This window comes from Akanthomyces muscarius, chromosome 1, assembly GCF_028009165.1.
Source record: "Akanthomyces muscarius strain Ve6 chromosome 1, whole genome shotgun sequence".
Taxonomy (NCBI): domain Eukaryota; kingdom Fungi; phylum Ascomycota; class Sordariomycetes; order Hypocreales; family Cordycipitaceae; genus Akanthomyces; species Akanthomyces muscarius.
The window spans coordinates 1,031,578-1,049,865 of NC_079241.1; the positions used below are offsets into that span (position 1 = coordinate 1,031,578).

The following is an 18,288-nucleotide window of genomic DNA, read 5'->3' on the forward strand; positions in this document are numbered from 1 at the left end:
GGGCATTTATGGAGGGGCCTTGCCTCGGCTTGCCGTGGGTTTTACGGACCGGGTGGAGCTGGCCGCCTCCGGGACTTGTTGATAAAGTCCGTTGCTAGCTTTGCCAGCCAACATTACTCACACTAGTCCGATCTATCGCTTGGCCTCCCACCACTCATCGCGCCCCATCGACCCGGTTGTTCGGCAGCGTCCAACCGGAGTGCCCGTAGCCATCGTGGATACCCAAAGCTATGCGGTAGTAGCGCAGTTGGCTTCATCTTGACGTAGCTTCCCTTCCTTTCCGGTATGGAAATTTTCGGGATCGACAATGTGAAATACAAGCTCTTATAAAAGGCACCGTTGGCCTTCTCCGGAAGCTCGAATAGTTCTACACATTATTCACTCAACCATTTACCATATAATTCTACAAGCAAATCCCCTCGACTTGCTCACAAACACAAACACGATGGGATTCACACTACCTTCCACCGATGGCCGTGTCGTCACCCTCCTCGGTGGCGGCGTCCTCGGCCGCCGTATCGCATGCGCCTGGGCCGCCTCGGGCTTCGACGTCATCATCCGCGACCCCAGCCAAGAGCAGCGCAACGCCGCCGTGCACTACTGCGAGACGAGCTTCGACCAATACTCGGACGCGAAGAAGCGCGGCTCCGTCACAGCCGCCGAGGACCTCAAGGAGTCCGTCTCCCGCGCCTGGCTGGTCATTGAGGCTGTCCCGGAGAAGCTGCCTCTGAAAATTTCCACGTTTGCCGACCTCGAAAAGCTCACAGCCCGCGACACCATTCTCTGCAGCAACTCATCATCCTACAAGAGCCGCGAAATGATTGACGGCCTGCAAGACGCCACGAAACAGCGTATTCTCAACATGCACTACTACATGCCGCCTGGCAATCGGGTTGTGGAGCTCATGACGGATGGCCACACTCACGAGGCCATCTTTCCTTTTCTGGTCGAGAAGCTTAAGGCGGTAGGAATGCACCCATATGTCGCTCGCAAGGAGTCCACAGGTCTCATCTTCAACCGTCTATGGGCTGCCATCAAGCGAGAAGTCCTCACGATCCTCGCAGAGGACGTTTCCACGCCCGAGGAGATTGACAAGCTTTGGCTCGAGGTCTGGGGCGGCAACAAGGCCGGTCCCGTCGGCATGATGGACGCCGTCGGCCTCGACACCGTGTCCTTCATCGAGCAGCACTACATCAACGAGCGCGGCCTGCCCAGCACGCCCGTCGACTTTCTCCAAAAGTACATTGACGACGGCCGTCTCGGCACAAAGTCTGCCAAGGGCGGCCTGCTCCCGCCCGGAAACGCCACCCTCAGCAGCGGCAGCGACGCCGGCAACTACGACAACCTCAACGCGCCTCTCCTCTACTTCCTCGATATTGGCCTGTCTGCCGACCCCCTCGAAGCCTTCAACGCCGGCCGCGTCCTCGTCGGCGCCGCGGACGAGCGTCCTCTCAAGCCTCTCGTCAGCAAGCAGCACACGCCCGACGGCATCGACGTCGCGCTTTCTGCCGGCAAGCTCTTCTGGACGAGCATGGGCATCCCCAGCAAAAATGACGGCTCCATCTGGAGCTCCAACCTCGACGGCAGCGACGTCAAGGTTGTGATCGCCCCCGGATCGGTCCACACCCCGAAGCAGCTCGTCGTCGACCAGGTCAACTCCAAGCTGTACTTTTCCGACCGCGAAGGCCTGCGCGTCTTCCGCAGCAACTTTGACGGCTCCGCTCTCGAGACGCTCATCGAGACCGGCGACTTCCGCAACGAGGAGCATGTCGAGGACCAGACGCGCTGGTGCGTCGGCGTCGTCGTGTCGCCCGCCACCGGCATGTTCTACTGGACGCAAAAGGGCACCTCCAAGGGCAACAGGGGCCGCATCTTCCGCGCCGGCATCGACTTCCCGGCTGGCCAGACGGCCAAGAACCGCACGGACGTCGAGCTGCTCCTCCAGAACCTGCCCGAGCCCATCGATCTCGACGTCGACGAGGAGGCCGGCCATCTGTACTGGACGGACCGCGGCGAGCTGCCCCTCGGCAACAGTATCAACCGCGTCAAGCTCGAGGGCATCAAGCCCGTGCAGGACCCCAAGGCCACTAGCCTGCCGGGGAAGAACTACGAGCTGCTCGCGAGGAATCTGCACGAGGCCATCGGCATCAAGCTGGACCTCAGAAACCGCCACCTCTACACGACGGATCTGGGCGGCGCCGTGTACAGGTTTAACCTGGACGGCACGGGTCGGAAGAGGCTGTACCAGGACGCTGGTGCCTTTGCAGGAATTGCATTGGCTTATGTTTAGACCGCATAAATTTCATGAGAAATGGTAGAAATCGGAAGACCTTATAGACACAGGTAGAAATTATTTGAACCCGCTACGAAGCGATAATTTTCCAGCTTACATGTGCTTGTGAATTACTGGCCCTATATATTCCCCTTTTACTTTGTTCTTCCATTCCATTTCTTCTTCGACATGTGCGCCAAGCCATTGCCATACATTAAAATCAGTACGTACATTCCCATCTCTTACACCGCCTGCTACAGGCATTCAATCGCACGCAAAAGAACATCAATACCCTTGTCATCAATTTCACCTCTGTCGCCAAGCAGATTTCCAACGTCACTCAGAATACCTAACGGAATGTAGCATCCAGTCTTGGCCTTGTCAAGAGAGTCCTTGAGCCTGCTCGTGTGCTCCCACTCCTTGGCCGCCACTTCGGCACGCTCAATGACGCGGCCGGAGATGCCGCACATTGCTGCGCAGTGCATACCGAAACTGCCTTCCGCGACACCATCCTCGAGCTTGTACAAGAAGGTGATGCGGCGCTCCGCATCGTCGACATGAATCTGCATGCGGCGAGCTCTGATCTCGGGGTGGTTTTCAAACTCAGTGGCGAGAGAATGGTAATGCGTAGCGAAGAATCCAACACATCCTATGTGCGTCGCCACATGGTGCAGCACGGCTTGAGCAACCGCAACACCATCATACGAACTTGTGCCACGACCCAGTTCGTCGAGAATCACGAGAGAGCGGGGAGTGGCCTCCGACAGAATCTTCTTGGTCTCTGACAGCTCGACAAAGAAAGTAGATTGCGATGCAAAGATATTGTCGTTGGCACCCAGACGGGACATGATTCTGTCCACAGGTGTGAGCTTTGCAGAGATGGCTGGTACGTAGCAGCCAATCTGCGCCATAATGACCGCAATGCAAGACTGTTTCAAGTTAGATCGGCGCACTTGTATAAACCGGATATAGTTACTTACCATTCTGAGAACTGTAGATTTGCCCGCGGCGTTGGCTCCCGTGAGTAAATTAATATTGGCTTGCTCGCCACCGAGCTTGATGTCATTGGGGATGAAGTCCCCAGTCGCGTTCAGCATACATGGGTGGCGCAGCTCCTCAAACTCAACGAGGCTTCGATCCTGCTCAACAAACTGCGGGCGGCAACTGGGTTCGCCCAGGGAAGATGATGCCTTGGCCAAGCTGACCAAACAGTCCAACTGAGCGACGACCTGGATAGCGGAGAGCCAGAGCTCGTAGTCGACGTCAAACTTCTTGCAGAAGCGCGTAGCGACGTCACGAACCAATTGCGAGTGTGTCTCTTCTGCTTCCTGAAGCTCACGGACGAGAGCTGTCAGCTCCGTAAAATACCAACGTTTGACATCCTTGGTAGCAGACATCTGGCGCCAATTGGAAGGTACTTTGATCGTTTTGGGAGCCTCGATCTGGTAGATTTCCTTGCCGACGTCGGTAAACTTGAGCGACTTGCACTTGAGTTCTGTCTTCTTATCTGCTAGCAGCTCGTGGAGCTGGCTCTTGATGTTCTCCATGCGCTCTAAACTAGCGTCAAAATCTTCTTCAATTCCGCGCTCTGGAATTAGAATCTTCTCCTCTTTAGCCTTGGATCTATCGAACGCATTTCGCCAGTAGGCTAGCGGCTCCTCGAGATTGGGCATGGCAGAGATCAGGCGATCAAGCAAGCCATTGCCACCTTGGAAAGCGGAAACCAGGGTCATGGTGTACTCAATCTGCTCAAAACCTTCGAGGACGCGAACAAAGTCCTCTGGCTTGCAAGAGCAGGCATGGATTCGGGAAATAAGACGCTCCAGGTCGGGCATCTTGACGAGCTGGGAGGCAAACTGTTCGCGAACAGACGGATCTTTGTTGAGTATGTCCACAGCGTCCAAGCGTTCATTGATTTTATCAATATTCTGGAGCGGGTGGGCGACCCATTGTCGGAAAAGGCGCTTGCCGAAAGGCGTGATGCACTTGTTAAGAAGCTGGAACAACGTGCCTTCGCCGCCGCCATTGACAGAGTTGGAGAAGATTTCGAGGTTAATTAGGGTCTGGCCGTCGAGAACAAGGGTGCCATCCTTCTGAATGGGATTGTACTTGGAGAAGTTGCTCTGAGAAAGCAAGGGTCGTTCCACTTTGAGGAAGCGCAGGTACCATACCAAAGCTCCGACGGCTGACATGAGTAGGTCATTGTTCCTTTCTCTCTCGAGAGCCTCTGGCCATGATCCCTCACCGCCTTCTTCCGCTGCAAAGTAGTTCGCAGCTGTCAACTCGCGTCTGCAGGTGTCGGCATCCCAAAACTCCACTTCAGGTTTCAAGTGTGTCCAGAGTGTGGTAGGGCTGGTGTTGTTCTTCAGTATTCTGTTGGCCTTGGTTGAAAGGCGAGATTTCTCGAGCAGCATCTCTCTTGGGCTGATTTGTGCGATGAACGTCTCAAACTTCGTCAAGTCAATGTCATCAATGAATTCGGTCAAGAAGAAGCGGCCAGTGGCAGTGTCAACAAATGCGATGCCAAATGCAGGGAGGTCATCTATAACGGACTCTTTGATTGCAACGCAGTGCGCAGCCATGTCATCTTGGAGCATGCCTCCGTCGACCAATGTTCCGGCGGTTAGAACGCATGCAAGCTGACGAGAAATAACCTTGTCTGCCTTCTTGCCGGTCTTGTCTTGTCTTTCTCGCATCTCCTTGCCGAGATTCGTTTCCATCTGATCCACTCGTGCAACCTTGTATTGCTTGGCAATAAACTGGTTGACCCAATGGTCAAGCACACTCTCCGGGACTCCAACCATGCGCATATTGACGCGGTCCGTCATTTTGAAATCGAACTCTTGGTGGCCTATTGTAGCATCATTTTCATACAGTTCATAGAATTTTCCCTTTTTGAAAAAGACTATTGTGTCCCAGAGATTTTGCTTAATCTCCCAGTATTGCTTTTCAAAAGGTGAGAACTTGCTCCAGGCCAAAGGCGGGATAAAAATCGTTCTCGGGTCGTAGTCCGGGTCCCCGGGTTCACGCCTCTCCTTGTCTCTGATCTTAGAGAGCCAAGAGTAGCGATCTTCGGGTTCCTTTGTATAAGCCTTTTCCTTTTTCTTCGAGTCTTTGGCAGCCCGCTCGGCTGGCGTAGTAACAGGGCATTTCTCTCTGGACTCGGGGTCATAGTTCCATTGCTTGGCACTAGTGGGCGGCGGAATATCGGCCATAATCTCGTCCTCGTTCAAGTCGCTCAGCGCTTCTTTCATCGCGGGTGGGGATACGTTCGATCGCTTTCGAGCGCTGGCTGGCTGCGATGGCCTCTTTCGCTTCCTAGGTTTGGGAGTATCGCCGTCCGAGGCGTCCGAGACAACAAAGTCGTCGATATCGTCTGTCGGATGGCTTAGTAGTTTGCTAATTTTTCGGGGTAGGATATGCAGGCTCACCCTCATCGTCTAGTATTTCAGCGGAAGCATCCTCACCATAGTCATCCTCGTCGTCCACAACCGTCCGCGTCCTAGTGCGGCGGCGGTTTAGGGTCGATACAGGCTCATCGTCTTCTGAGGATTCCGCGTAGCTAACGACTTTCCTTGACTGTGACAATTAATCAGACGGGGCTCGAACACGACAAGAGTGACACCGCGTGGGCCCTTGGAAGAAGACTTACTTTCCGTCCGGGGCTGCTGCCAGCAGGGTCTTTGAGTGCTGGTCGAGGCTTGGGCTTGGCTTCAATGGCCATGGTCGGAGAACTCGGGGCATTCTCATTGCGGGACACTGCATCAAGATTCTCCTGCGAGCTATTGGGTTCCAACGCGTCACTCGAAGGCACAGGAGTCGAGAGTTTCTGGGCAGGCTTCGCCTTTGGTAAGAAGTTGGCCTTGGTCTCTTTTAGACAAGAACTGGGATCGGAAGAGACCTGTGCGCGTGCAGCTGGCGAGGGAGTGGCTGCCGGTGAAGACTTCTGGAAGAACGACATGATTGATTTTTGTTTGGCGGAAGAAGAGACGGATGCCGCAGCCTTTGCCGGCTGGCGCGCCGGAGTGCGCGTGGCATTGGTGTTGTCGCCGGCCATCATGCACGAAGCTGCAGGTGAACGCGTTTGCTGTGTATGCACGCGCCGCTGGCAAACGCGGCGAGGTATTCGCTCAACAATTTTGCAAATAAGTTATAGAAGCAGGCGCTTGGATACAGGCAAAAGACAAACGATGATCAAATGTTCAGAAAGCATCGAGGGGCGGCCCAGGAGATGGATGGGCGGACGAGCACCCTCCACTTTAAGCTGGCGCGTGGTAAGTCAAAGTCGCGTTCTGGACAGGGAATCGCGTAAAGCGACGCCAGACAGCCAGCCAGGGTCTGTGGGGCGACACTCAGTTACCCTGCAACTCCCATCACACTGGCAATTGTACAGCTTTCCCTTGCTTAACTCCTGAAATGTCCATGCCTGAGCTAACATGATATAAGCCAAGCCCTAAAAAGACACGCAACATTTACAGACGTTGTGGGTGGAGGACTGCTGTGGAATGGTTTGGGTGTACGCGGTGTAACACTATCAGTTGACAGCCACCATTGCACGATGGTGGAACAAGAAACGGCTTCTACAGCGTCGAATAAATATTGTTAACGTACTGGTGTCATACTATTTACCCAAGATCCGGCGCAGTACTCTAGAAATAACCAACATGACCAGGAAAAAAAGATATCTCAAACCGGTGCTGTGACCCGCACGTAATCTCCGTCGCGCGCCTGTTACAACCTTGGTCGCGCGTGGAAAGCTAATATCATCATAAGCTGCGATAGCTTCTGCGAGCGAACCACCTTTAGCAAGTTGCTCTGCAAGATCCCAGCCATCACTCAACCCGAGATTCGCGCCGTACCCTGCAAAAGGGCTGAGTGCATGATTGGCATCTCCAATAAAGACAACTGGCAGTGTCCCTATCTCCGAATGCCGAAACGGCAGTTTGTCGTGTGCGTTAATGCACATGACCGTGTCGGGGACGGTTTGCGAGACGATTGTCTTGAATGGTTCCGCGATATGGGAGCCAAGCTCCGAAGCCCGTTGGATGACCCGCTTCGCATGCTCGACGTCGCATATCTCTGTTGATGTCTTGTCTTCGAAATGCCCAACAGCCCATTGGAGCTCAGTTTCCCCGGCAGGAGACATGAAGCATGAGGTGCCCGTGCTGGATAATACGAAACCCCAGTTCCTGCCAACCTTATCTGGCAAAGGCCCGGAAAATCGTGACACTGCTGTTCGCAGGACGGCTCCTGTGTATACCAGTGTGTCGGTCGGCCGTAGATAGTCGCGAATCTTGCTGTTGGCTCCATCCGCGACGATGACAAGATCACATTCCATTGCTTTAACCTCGTTCTCATCGCCTCGAATTGTTCCTACTGCCAGGCGGCCGGTAGGCAGCTTTGACACAGACACGCACCGGGTGTTCCAATGCATGGCGCTGTCATGATCAAGTTGAGCGGCTTCAAGTAGTATTTGACGGATCTCTTTTCGGTCAATTCGTACGCTTGATGTGGGAATGCCATCCATCGGTGAGCGTCGATGGCTTGCGAGTTCTTTCCAGTTTGATGTCCAGAGCTTGAAACTCCCATCGCCGTCAACTCCAGCAATAGCGTTGCGTAAGACATTACCGAGAAGTCCCATTTTGCTCAAGGCGACAAGACCACCTGAGACATCATTGCCCACAAGAGATAGACTGTAGCCTCCGCGTCGTTCGAATGTGCCTTTGGGGTCACGGTCGAAGACCGCAATTTCCGGAAAGGGGAGATTGTGCTCCCATGTATTCCGCAAACTGGCTACAAAGGCGGAGCCAGAGAGACCCGCGCCGATCACAACTATTGACTTTCCCGAGAGGTAATGAGACGAGGCTCTGTCGGCAGACATTGCATATTCCCTTCGAAGAGCTGTAGTTGAAGGAGGAGAACGGTGAACGCAGTCAAAGGAGAGAACAGGGCTTATTGAAAATAGAGATGTATCATAAAACTCTTCGCCTTACAGGTATGAGTGGCTGATAGCGTTTGCGAACAGTCGCACAAGCAGCTTGGGGGTCGAGTGCTTATTGCTGTTCAGCACTCAATAAAGTGGCACGGATGTGGGAGATGCCGTGCTGAGTGTGCATACAAGTACTCCTTTCACGGTTCAGAAAGTAAAGACAACCCACTGTTGGAACGCGGCCGGCAGAACTGGTGACCTACCCGAATGGAGTACGACGATGCGCGAGCGGAGGTTGCCAGCGGGTAAACAGGACGCCGTCAAAATCAGAGCGTGAGAGCAGGTGCAAGTTTCTTTTTCAACGGCTTACAGCAAACTAATTAAAGTCTCAAATATTTCTTGGAGCGAAACGCCCGAGTGGCCAGTTTCACAAGACACTGCCGCACCATCGCGGAGGGAGCGACGCTGCAGACACATCCGGTGCTTATATGAGCCGCTTTTTACAACCCTGCAAGACAGTACCTAAATCAAGACAACATTACATTGTGGATTTACTCATCATTTGGCCTAGCGAATGAAATGCGAAACAAATAATAAACATCGCCGACGCCCCCCAAAAGGAGGGCGCCGGCTGTCCCAATTCGGAAATTCGTAATCATCGCGGACCCGCGCTGTCGGCCGAGCCGCTGCATGGGTGTGCAACTAGGTTTGAGATGCTCGGGGTGTCAGATAACACGGCCCTAGCTCGCGTAGCTGAAAAGTATGTGTAGAAGCCCAGAACCAGGTAGCATGTCGAACGCTGAATATGTGTGGGAGCCTCTCCTCTTGCTTTCTTTGCTGCGGTGTCGGGCTGCCTACTTTTAGCACCATACGTGGCGTGCAAATTCGCACCGGGACCCCGCAGTCGCACCGTGCAAGGCTGCCCCGCCAAAAGTTTTTCGCATCGTCGCATCGAACTAAACTATGCGAACATCACGGGAATAGGAACCAGGCGACAGAAAGCTTCGCAAAATGTCCGCCGAACTAGCTGCGGCGCCGATCCTGTCGACACCCGATGACCGTATATTCGAAGTCGCTGCTGAGCTCAAGGCGACCTCGTCCTTGAGCGACGATGAAGTCCGCGAAATCTACGATGTCGAACGAACGGTCACGGAGTTATTGGCTGGCAGCTGGACCAAGATTGCGCTTCAGTTCCCAGACCACATGCTTGTGGATGCACCAAAGGTTGCAGAGATATTGGACCGAGACATAGAAGGCCGTCGCGAAGGCAAGACGCCTGTCAAAATATCCATTCTCGCCGACACGAGCTACAGCTCCTGCTGCGTTGACGAAGTCGCTGCAGAGCATGCTGATGCTGAAGTCGCAGTGCACTATGGACGAACATGTCTGAGCCCCACGAGCCGAATTCCTGTGATATACATATACACTACCCACAAGTTGGACCATGACGCTGTGCTGCAGAAGTTCCGCAAAGAATTTGGCGATGCAACCAGCAAAGTGGTCATCATGGCTGACTTGACATACCAAAGTCATGTGGCTTCGGTGGTGAAGCTCCTGCAAGAAAGCGGCTACTCAGATATAATCGCTACAGAGGCCACCAGGGACCCGGCCGGCGTGCTACCGAACAGGAGAATTGTCGACAAAGAATTAGACGCAGAGCAACTGAAGGAATACGCGTTATTCCATATCGCAGATCCACCACAGTCGCTTCTCCTAGCACTGAGCTCTCGCTTCGCCTCTCTCCATATCCTCTGTATCCCCTCGCCCTCGAACCTCACGATCGACAACCCCACGATTCAAACGGCCGGCCTTCTTCGGCGGCGGTTCGCCAAGGTCTTGTCACTGGCATCGGCGGGCGTCATAGGAATCCTGGTCAATACGCTGTCCGTGTCAAATTTCCTACCATCAATCGACCTCTTGCGCGCAAAAATCGACAGGGCAGGGAAGAAGAGCTACACGATTGTCGTTGGCAAACTAAACCCAGCAAAATTGGCCAACTTTGCAGAGATTGAGGGCTGGGTCGTGGTAGGCTGCTGGGAAAGCGGACTGATAGAAGATGACGCCAGCTACTGGCGACCGGTCGTCACCCCATTTGAGATGGAAGTGGCTCTGATGAATGTAGAGGACAGGATCTGGGGAGATGAGTGGTGGGGAGGCATCGAGAAGCTCAAAGTGGAAGACAAAGAGACAAAAACAAATGGAAGTCACTCCGCGCTGAATGACATGCCGCAGGAGAATGAGGCGGACGACGACATTGACGAGGAAGAATCGATGCCGCCTGAATACGACCTCCGCACCGGGCGACTCATTAGCCAAAGCCGGCCCATGCGCTTAGCGGTCCGCTCAGCGGCTGCTAGCAGTGGGGAGAACGAAGACGGAGAGCTCAAGACCTCGGGAACCGCGCTCATCTCGAGAGCACCGGGCGAAATCGCCAGCATCAATGGTGTCGCCAGCCCAGGGGCAGAGTTTCTGCGCTCGCAAAGAACATGGCAAGGGTTGGGCACTGATTTTCAGCAGGAAGCTAGCACTCTGGTGGAGGAGGGCAGGAGTGGTATCGCGAGAGGCTATAAAGTTGGTGATGAAGACCAGGATAAGCATTAGCATGGAGCGGCGCCTTGATTTATGGGACGGACATCATATCCAAGAATATATATGCATAAAATTAACTTGCATTCATTTATGAACATTGTACGCTCCAATTGGCCTCCCCCTACTGATGTTCTCTGTTCCAACGCTCCTCTGCCGCACTCAAGCCGTAGCGCCATCCAATCCCCGCAGAGCCCGCCACTCATGCACCAACATACTCATGATAATTTCATCCCAACGCCTGCCGGTTTTGTAAAGCGCCTCCCTCTTCCGACCCTCTTCGCGAAAGCCGACGTTCTTGTACAGCGCGTAGGCGCCGTCATTCCACTCGTAAACAGTAAGCCCGACCCTGTGCAGGTTGGCATAGTTGAACGCCCAGTCAAGCACCCAGTTGAGCGTCTCCTTGCCGTAACCCATACCCTGAAAATCCCTGTGGATCCCGATGCCGATTTCCGTGCTGCCGTGCTGCACCGACGTCGAGTCCGAGGCATCCAGCACGACTTTGCCCACAGGCTCGAGCTTCTCAGTTGGTTCGGCGCTGCCGTGCCCCTCCTGCGCACCACCCGTGACGACTCTGTTGATGACGACAAAGAGAAGCTGATTGCCGTGGTGGCGCAGAATACCTTCGTGGAATGCGCGCGTCATGGGGCGCTGGATCTGAGAGCAAGACTTTGTCCAGGAGACGGGATCATTGTGCATGGAAAACAAAAAGGCATCGTGCTTGTCCGCCTCGAATGCGGTGTAGACCAAGCGTTCGGAGCGGTGCGGGTTCATTCTCGTTGATGAAGGAAACGGAGCTTGAAACTTCAGAGGTGAGATGGAGAAAAGTAAAATGCAAATGGCAGATGATTCTTTTTATTTGCTTTCGGAGTTTCGCAATGATCTCAAAACTCGTCACTCAGCCTGATTTCAAAGGTTCCAAGCGGACAAAAAGAGACGCCACTGTAGTAGACTGAAGTAGTAATTTCGCACTTCGTTTATCTTTGAATTCCCCTTTAATTCATGTAGTTGTACTCTCTGTATTAACTAGTTCCTATTTTCTTTGTTTTCTTTTCTTCTAATTATGTTCCCAATTTACCTCATTTCTCTCTCTTTTACCATAGCTAACAGACGCTGGCGTCTGTTTTTGCTACCCTTTTGGGTTCGCAATGTTGCCTGGTGCGGGGGAGACGTAACCACCAACTAGGCTGACGCGTATCACGAGCTATCGCCAATCCCGTCACTTTAATTAGAGGCTTCAAATCGAACGCGCAGAGGATGCCTTCGATAACATTCCCACGACTTGCAATTTGACGCTTTTATTAAGCAAAACGTGAAAAGCCTCGGCGTTGGGCGTTTAAAGCTTGGCAGCTGAAAGATGATGTGCAAAATTGCCATTTCAGCAGCCTGTCTTCTCCACAAGGCGCCCTTCAGCCCTAGTCAAAGGTGACAAACCCCTGCAACGGTTGGTTCTGATGCGGAGACTTGAAATTCGCAACTATATAAAAGCCCTCGCCTTGTCTTCGACAGGGGAAAGCTGAAAGATGGTTTCGAATCGTGGTCGTTCGCCGTTACTGTGTTTCCAAGATGTTGGCAGTGTACATCGCGGCGCTCTTATTTTGCCCTCCGACAATTGCCCAAGATTGGGTTTCCGATCCGCTCACAAATGTCCGACCGAATAATATCACTGGGTTACCGTACTATATTTATCGCTGGACCGGCTCGTAAGTACACTGCCCATTGCAAGTTACGAGTGGCCACCAAGCTGACAATTGGCTACTGAGTAGCTACTACAATGGCTCAACAACAATTCGTATTGAACCGAAAGAGTTTCAAGAGAAATTCGACAAAGACACAGTGGTCACAGAGCCTGTCGAGGTGACCTATGAGAATTCTATTCTTGCAATTGTCAAATCCAACAGATACGCCGAAGACAATAATGAATTGACCTTCTCCCTGAGGTATTGGGACAAGAATTTGAACATCACACCAGCCTACGATGATGACGGTGGTCCAATCAACTCAATTCAAAATATCGATTCTGTTGAGTACGTCGGTAGCACATTGCATGTGCATGAACTCCGATGCTGATGAGCCGTAGTATGAACAGAAACCCGAAACCGTTCGGCCAATCGCGACCCTATTGGCAGCTGGAAAGTACGTACGGTTCGGGAACGTCGTACTCATTTAGCGGTCAAAGGAACTACTCGCAGACTCAGCCCCTCAAGTTCAACTGTTCTCAGTGCATGTCCAGCGCCGAGTTCCGCGGATCAATCCTGAATCCCGTCGCTCACAGGAGCGGCGGCGACCCCCTAAACGTCACAAACTTTCCCTTTGTGAGCGGGCAGTTCAACAATAGATCGGCGTCTCTGAGAGTCACTGGTAAATTTGTAGGAGGCGACCGAGCATCGGGTGGCCGCAACACCACTGTGCACCTAGGTGGGCCAATCACGATAAGTTTCCTGGGAGAGATTGACGAGCTTCGATCAGATGTTTTGCTGCCGAGTAAAAATGGGACACCTCTATGGAACAGGACGCTTGGATTCGAAAAGCAGCTTTACGGAAACGCAGCATCATCAATCTGGGCGGAAAGGCTGGCCTTCTGGGCTTGCGTTTTTGCCGCTACGGCCACTTTTTGGAACTTGTGAACCCCTGCGCACTTCATGCCACCCAAAGCTTGACGAGTAGGTCGAGGAAAAATTGGGAGGTCAGGTGCACGCCATATCTATCGCTAGTAGGCTTAAAAAAATATTAATATTGTGATACCATACATATTCCATGATATCTGGACCTGTGAGTCAGTGAAGTCAGCTTCCCCTCATTGCTGCGCCACGTTTAGTGCCACTGTGGAAATTACTTCGATGACCTGTGGATTGCGTATCAACTTGGGGCATACTTGAGCAAGTACATTACTTCTCTTAAAGAGGTAAGTTAAGACACATTTGATTGATCCGACGCTTTACTTCTCCCTTCCCGTGCGTCAAGTTCATGCCCAAGCATTATTGAACAGAGATATCTTCAAGTATGCCTCTTTCTGTAAGTGAAGAAAATCACACAAAAAGCAATTTGCATACTTGTCGATTGACTGCAAAATGAACCACACGTACTGAATGATGGGTACAGGATCGCGAAAAGTGAGTAGTGACATGAAAAAGACCCCAAATGAGATACTTACAGCCTCCGCAGAAACGCCTTCTTGGGGCGTCTAAATGGCCAAGCCGGACGCTATGAGGCAACCAAGACACTAATCAAGGAAACACTTGAGACAGGGGTTGAGCCGAGCGCGGAGGAACAAATGTTGCTTAGCATTGCATACAGCAAATTGCAGCATACTCTACGAGATTCTTGGCGGACCATGTCGGCCCTTGAACAGGAAGAAAAAGCTAAAGCCGACAGCGACAAAGTCAAGCTAATTGAAGAGTTTCGTGAGGGGATTGAGCTCGAAATTGAAGATCTTTGCCACGAAGTGATTGGCCTGGTAGAGAAGAAAATTTCGCCAAGCGCCGCTACAGATGAAACGCGCCTCTTCTGCTTGAAGATGTTCGGATCCAATGATCTCCGCATAAGTACATTCAAGGCCAAAGCTAATATTTTGACAGGACAGGCGATTATCACCGGTACATTGCCGAATGCACTACCGACGACAAGCGCGCCGTTGAGACTGAACTGGCTGGCGCGGCGTACGACGTACGTAAAGCGACCAAAGGGCATAATGGCCGATGTGGCTAACTTGAAAATACTTGTAGGAGGCTGTCAAGTTTGCTCAGGATCGCTTTGATGCAGGAAGCTCTCCTCGATTGAGTGTCATGGTCAACGCCGCAGTGTTTTACCATGATTTCATGTACATGCAGGATTATGCGGTTGAGCTGACGGAGAGCGAGCTGAAAAAGGCTGCAGAAGCAGTTGCCGATTCTGCTGGTGAAGATACCAGGGCGATCGCGGGGATTTTGCAGGCGAACTTGCAGCTTTGGAAGGTCGACGAGGATGTCTGAAGTGCTTTGACCCACGAATCTTTACTCTGACCAAAGTTTCGTCGACGGCGATGAAAAGTCCCGTAACAGATCTCTGGTTTCTTCTCTTCTTCGGAGCAATAGTCTCTTATTTTCAAGAAGTCTTGAAAGTACGGAGATGCGCCCATGCCCATTTTCCATGCTTTTTTTCTTTCCTTTTTTTTTTATCGCGCGCTTGTTGAGGCAAGGCTTGTTTAGTCATGCGGCTGTTGACTTTTCGATATGCACTGATTCATTCCCAAGAGAGATTTCAAATACGATTCAATGAACTTTGATTCCACTATTACGCAAATGATGGGATCTTGATGCATTTCCCGCTAACAGTCGGCCGAGCTGAAACTTCAGTGCGCACTCAATGACGCAGCAACGAAGAACTCCATACAACGACTTTGAGCTTCCATATCCTCCAAAATGGTTCATTCGATCGTTTGCGAGAGAAAGTTTCAGGAAATTTATGGCTAGTCCGGCACAGGCTTGCTTTAGAGGATCAAGTAGAGAAGGGATCGTGACGGGTGAAGCACTCACGCACTAAATTGGTAGGGCTGCATGAGAAGCTTGCTGAAGATGTGACGGAAGAAAACGCTGAGGCTAGTTATACTTACAATCTTGTTTTGTTGAAATGCTGTTAGTAGTGGGATCTCAACCTGAGGCAAAAGCGACACTTACACACTAAAAGTTGTCGATTTGTCAATGCACGGCACTCTTGATGAACATGGGTCTGGAACTCGACATACTGCTTGCTGTAAAACATGTCAGAACAGAGATCGCAAGTGCTAGCACATTTCACAGAGTTCAAAGCCGCCATTAGTAACTTACACCCTGCAATTTGGCCCCAATTCAGCACTTGGACATGGTGTCGCGTTCGAGTATGCCTTCTTGAACTCACGGGCTGTTCCAGTCAGTATGCCAAAATTCTCTGGCTGAATAGCGTCCCGAAATAGAGCTATATACTTTCTTAAGTCCTGATATTAGTAATCGGTGCCCAGATGGAGAGGTATGTACGTACTCTCTGTATGTGTGTTTCAGTATATGTTGACAGAAGGCATACGACTCAATACTCACGCACTGTTCTTGTCAGCTGAGCGGTCGGCTTACGTAGAGACGAATACGTACAATCTTTTTTTGTCAGCCCTATTGGCAAATTGCATCGCGAAGCGCGTGTTTCTTCGCACTCACAGGCTGCGCTTCCGTCAGCTCGAGTCAGTCGTTGTGCCAATCCGCTGAATAACTCACGAACTAAAGTTCGGTTTTCTCAGCCATGTCATCTGGCCATCAAATGCAAGCTTTCACATACGTCCTGGGATAGAGATCGGTCAGTAAGCATCATTCCCTCGGTTTGCTGCTTTTTCACTAACTTCCTGTAGTTTGCCATAAGATCCGCAGTCAGTGGTGAAGTGTCGCAAATGTTAGTGGTAGGGGCACCCACGCCCTGTAGACCAGAAAAATTAGCGCTGAAGACACTGAACTTTTTCACGCAACTTACACACTGATTGAGCTTGGTTAGCCCGTTCGTTTAACTTGCTCGAAATTTGCCGACATACGTTCTATTTATATGGTTAGATTCATGGGAAAATCATGATGATATATCTGAAACTCACGGTCTGTGCTCTTGTTAGTGGCAAGATGAGGCTGCCTTCGATAGTAACTCAAATACTCACGCACTGCGTCTGCCATCAGTCCTGTCGCTTGACTAGTTTGGAGCTGGCTGGCTTTATCAACTTACGCACTAAATTTCGAATAATCAGCTTTTGCACAAGCATATACAATTCGGAATTGGACAAAGTGACTTACTCGCTGTTAATTGGTCGTTAGAAGTAGACGTCATGCTTCTTGCCGAAAGCACTGCACATACAAACTGTTCCGAAACATAGTCAACCACTGTGCACCGATGTTGAGGGGGCACTTACACCCTATCGAGATATTAAGCAGACATTCATTTCTTGTGCCGTCATTTCATACGTACGACCTGGTAAGATGTTAGCAATATATTCCCAATTTAAACAAGGTAGCTTACTCACAGGCTAAATGGAAGTCAGAGAACTGTAAACCCGAAGGGAGTGTGTTTGACTGACGCAATTCCCCTGCGGCAATGAAAAGTGTATTAGTGACAAAAATCGAATGTAATTTTCTCTGCTGTGCCACTCACGTTCTGCGCGGAAAGCCATTAGTTCACAGTCTTCAGCCCTCGAATAGAAGAGAAGACCATACGCCCTTGAAAAGTTAGAAATTATTAAGCGACGGATTGCAGGCTGCGACTTACACACTAAGGGGCAGATAATTAGTAGTTGCAACTTGTAGGCCGGTGATAGCTGGGCACTATAAAACCTTCGCTCCCGCTCTGCCCTGTACGTAAATATTTCACTATTAATACAAAAGGCGGATACACTGGGCACGGCTGCTGTCTGGTTCATACCCCGAGCTCGGCTCCCTCATGGGGGAAGGCCATAGCAAGGCTGGCCAGGGCAGTAATCAGGACGTAGAAGCTCTTCATTTTGCTGCAGGTTAGTTTTCGCTCGGCGATGAATAATAGTTGTAAGTAAATGAAGATAATTCGTAGTTTCAAGCAGACAGAGAAAGCTGCGAACAAATGAAGCCGCTATATATAGTACCTCTTCAAGTAACAAAAGTAATGCTCCTTCCTATTTCACTCTGGTCATATGGCGTGTTTAGCTGCTTTCAAGCTTATGGTGGCTGCTGTAGCCCTTCAGCTCTCGCGAACCGTACACATCGAGACTAACGTAAGATACACTACAGTCTGAGCTGCAATAAAAAAAGATGTAACTCGTCAATAGTCAAAATCCGGCTTATGAGCTGCATGATGCGAACAGTGGTCGAGGCCTCACCCGTTGCGCTGGCTGCATATTTGGAGGATCTGTTCCGGCGGTGGACACGCGAGCAGCCGCAGAGTGCTGCACCTACAGTGGGTGTATGTAGCCTTGTGGCGACAATATTTTAGGCCGGCGATAGCGCGCACCCTACACGGACCAGAGCGCGAGGGGCCGAAGACCAGCGAGACACAATGAATCGGCTGACCGGAGCGAGCTCTCGCCGTGATTCTCTTTTGATTTGCTAACTCGCCAACACGAAACAAAACAAGTCTGCTGTTTCTTTCCTTGGGTTGCATATGGAGTGTTCACCAGACTGCTTTCCTTGTACGATATGCCCCGACTTCCTTGCACATACGAGGGTGATAATCGTACTCCGTACTGGTAAGGCTATTATTATGCAGCACACACTTCAGCCTTGCTTAAAACCAAGGGATCAAAATGCTGGGATAAGACTACCCACATCAAAAGCATGGCCCGGAATGCTGTAGCTGGCGGCCCCATTTCCCAGTCAATGGGTCTTGCGTTGCCAAGGACGAAGGGAACTTCCACGGTATCGCCCAAATGGATAAACTTTCAGCGACGCATCAAGTAACGTTAATACTTGCTGCGGCTAATCCGACAGCCTGCCTCGATTCCTACCCAGTTCGCTGTCGCCGCCTTGCTTTGGAACGAATTCGCCATGCG

General features: G+C 51.5%; 8 protein-coding genes across 8 annotated transcripts; 4 read left to right on the forward strand and 4 right to left on the reverse strand.

Annotated features, from left to right (window-relative positions):
* Positions 1–445: 445 nt before the first annotated feature.
* On the forward strand, positions 446–2,290 carry LMH87_005263 (uncharacterized protein; the record flags this gene model as incomplete). The annotated part of the gene is made up of 1 exon (XM_056202950.1): positions 446–2,290. One exon carries the CDS (start codon positions 446–448, stop codon positions 2,288–2,290), a length of 1,845 nt encoding a protein of 614 aa, XP_056058457.1.
* A 236-nt stretch (positions 2,291–2,526) lies between these two features.
* Positions 2,527–6,332, reverse strand: LMH87_005264 (uncharacterized protein; the record flags this gene model as incomplete). Its single annotated transcript, XM_056202952.1, has 5 exons — positions 2,527–3,201; positions 3,253–5,648; positions 5,704–5,851; positions 5,925–6,110; positions 6,174–6,332. The coding sequence occupies 5 exons, from the start codon at positions 6,330–6,332 to the stop codon at positions 2,527–2,529; spliced, it is 3,564 nt and encodes a 1,187-aa protein (XP_056058458.1).
* A 561-nt stretch (positions 6,333–6,893) lies between these two features.
* Positions 6,894–8,153, reverse strand: LMH87_005265 (uncharacterized protein; the record flags this gene model as incomplete). The annotated part of the gene is made up of 1 exon (XM_056202953.1): positions 6,894–8,153. One exon carries the CDS (start codon positions 8,151–8,153, stop codon positions 6,894–6,896), a length of 1,260 nt encoding a protein of 419 aa, XP_056058459.1.
* Positions 8,154–9,212: 1,059 nt separating this feature from the next.
* On the forward strand, positions 9,213–10,802 carry LMH87_005266 (uncharacterized protein; the record flags this gene model as incomplete). The annotated part of the gene is made up of 1 exon (XM_056202954.1): positions 9,213–10,802. The coding sequence occupies one exon, from the start codon at positions 9,213–9,215 to the stop codon at positions 10,800–10,802; it is 1,590 nt and encodes a 529-aa protein (XP_056058460.1).
* Positions 10,803–10,949: 147 nt separating this feature from the next.
* LMH87_005267 (uncharacterized protein) lies at positions 10,950–11,561 on the reverse strand (the record flags this gene model as incomplete). Its single annotated transcript, XM_056202955.1, has 1 exon — positions 10,950–11,561. One exon carries the CDS (start codon positions 11,559–11,561, stop codon positions 10,950–10,952), a length of 612 nt encoding a protein of 203 aa, XP_056058461.1.
* Positions 11,562–12,353: 792 nt separating this feature from the next.
* On the forward strand, positions 12,354–13,975 carry LMH87_005268 (uncharacterized protein; the record flags this gene model as incomplete). Its single annotated transcript, XM_056202956.1, has 7 exons — positions 12,354–12,490; positions 12,554–12,814; positions 12,868–13,102; positions 13,606–13,692; positions 13,777–13,802; positions 13,890–13,900; positions 13,953–13,975. The coding sequence occupies 7 exons, from the start codon at positions 12,354–12,356 to the stop codon at positions 13,973–13,975; spliced, it is 780 nt and encodes a 259-aa protein (XP_056058462.1).
* An 86-nt stretch (positions 13,976–14,061) lies between these two features.
* LMH87_005269 (uncharacterized protein) lies at positions 14,062–14,758 on the forward strand (the record flags this gene model as incomplete). The annotated part of the gene is made up of 3 exons (XM_056202957.1): positions 14,062–14,306; positions 14,366–14,453; positions 14,513–14,758. 3 exons carry the CDS (start codon positions 14,062–14,064, stop codon positions 14,756–14,758), a joined length of 579 nt encoding a protein of 192 aa, XP_056058463.1.
* A 606-nt stretch (positions 14,759–15,364) lies between these two features.
* On the reverse strand, positions 15,365–15,924 carry LMH87_005270 (uncharacterized protein; the record flags this gene model as incomplete). Its single annotated transcript, XM_056202958.1, has 5 exons — positions 15,365–15,381; positions 15,443–15,516; positions 15,593–15,730; positions 15,783–15,841; positions 15,886–15,924. 5 exons carry the CDS (start codon positions 15,922–15,924, stop codon positions 15,365–15,367), a joined length of 327 nt encoding a protein of 108 aa, XP_056058464.1.
* Between the last annotated feature and the right edge of the window lie 2,364 nt (positions 15,925–18,288).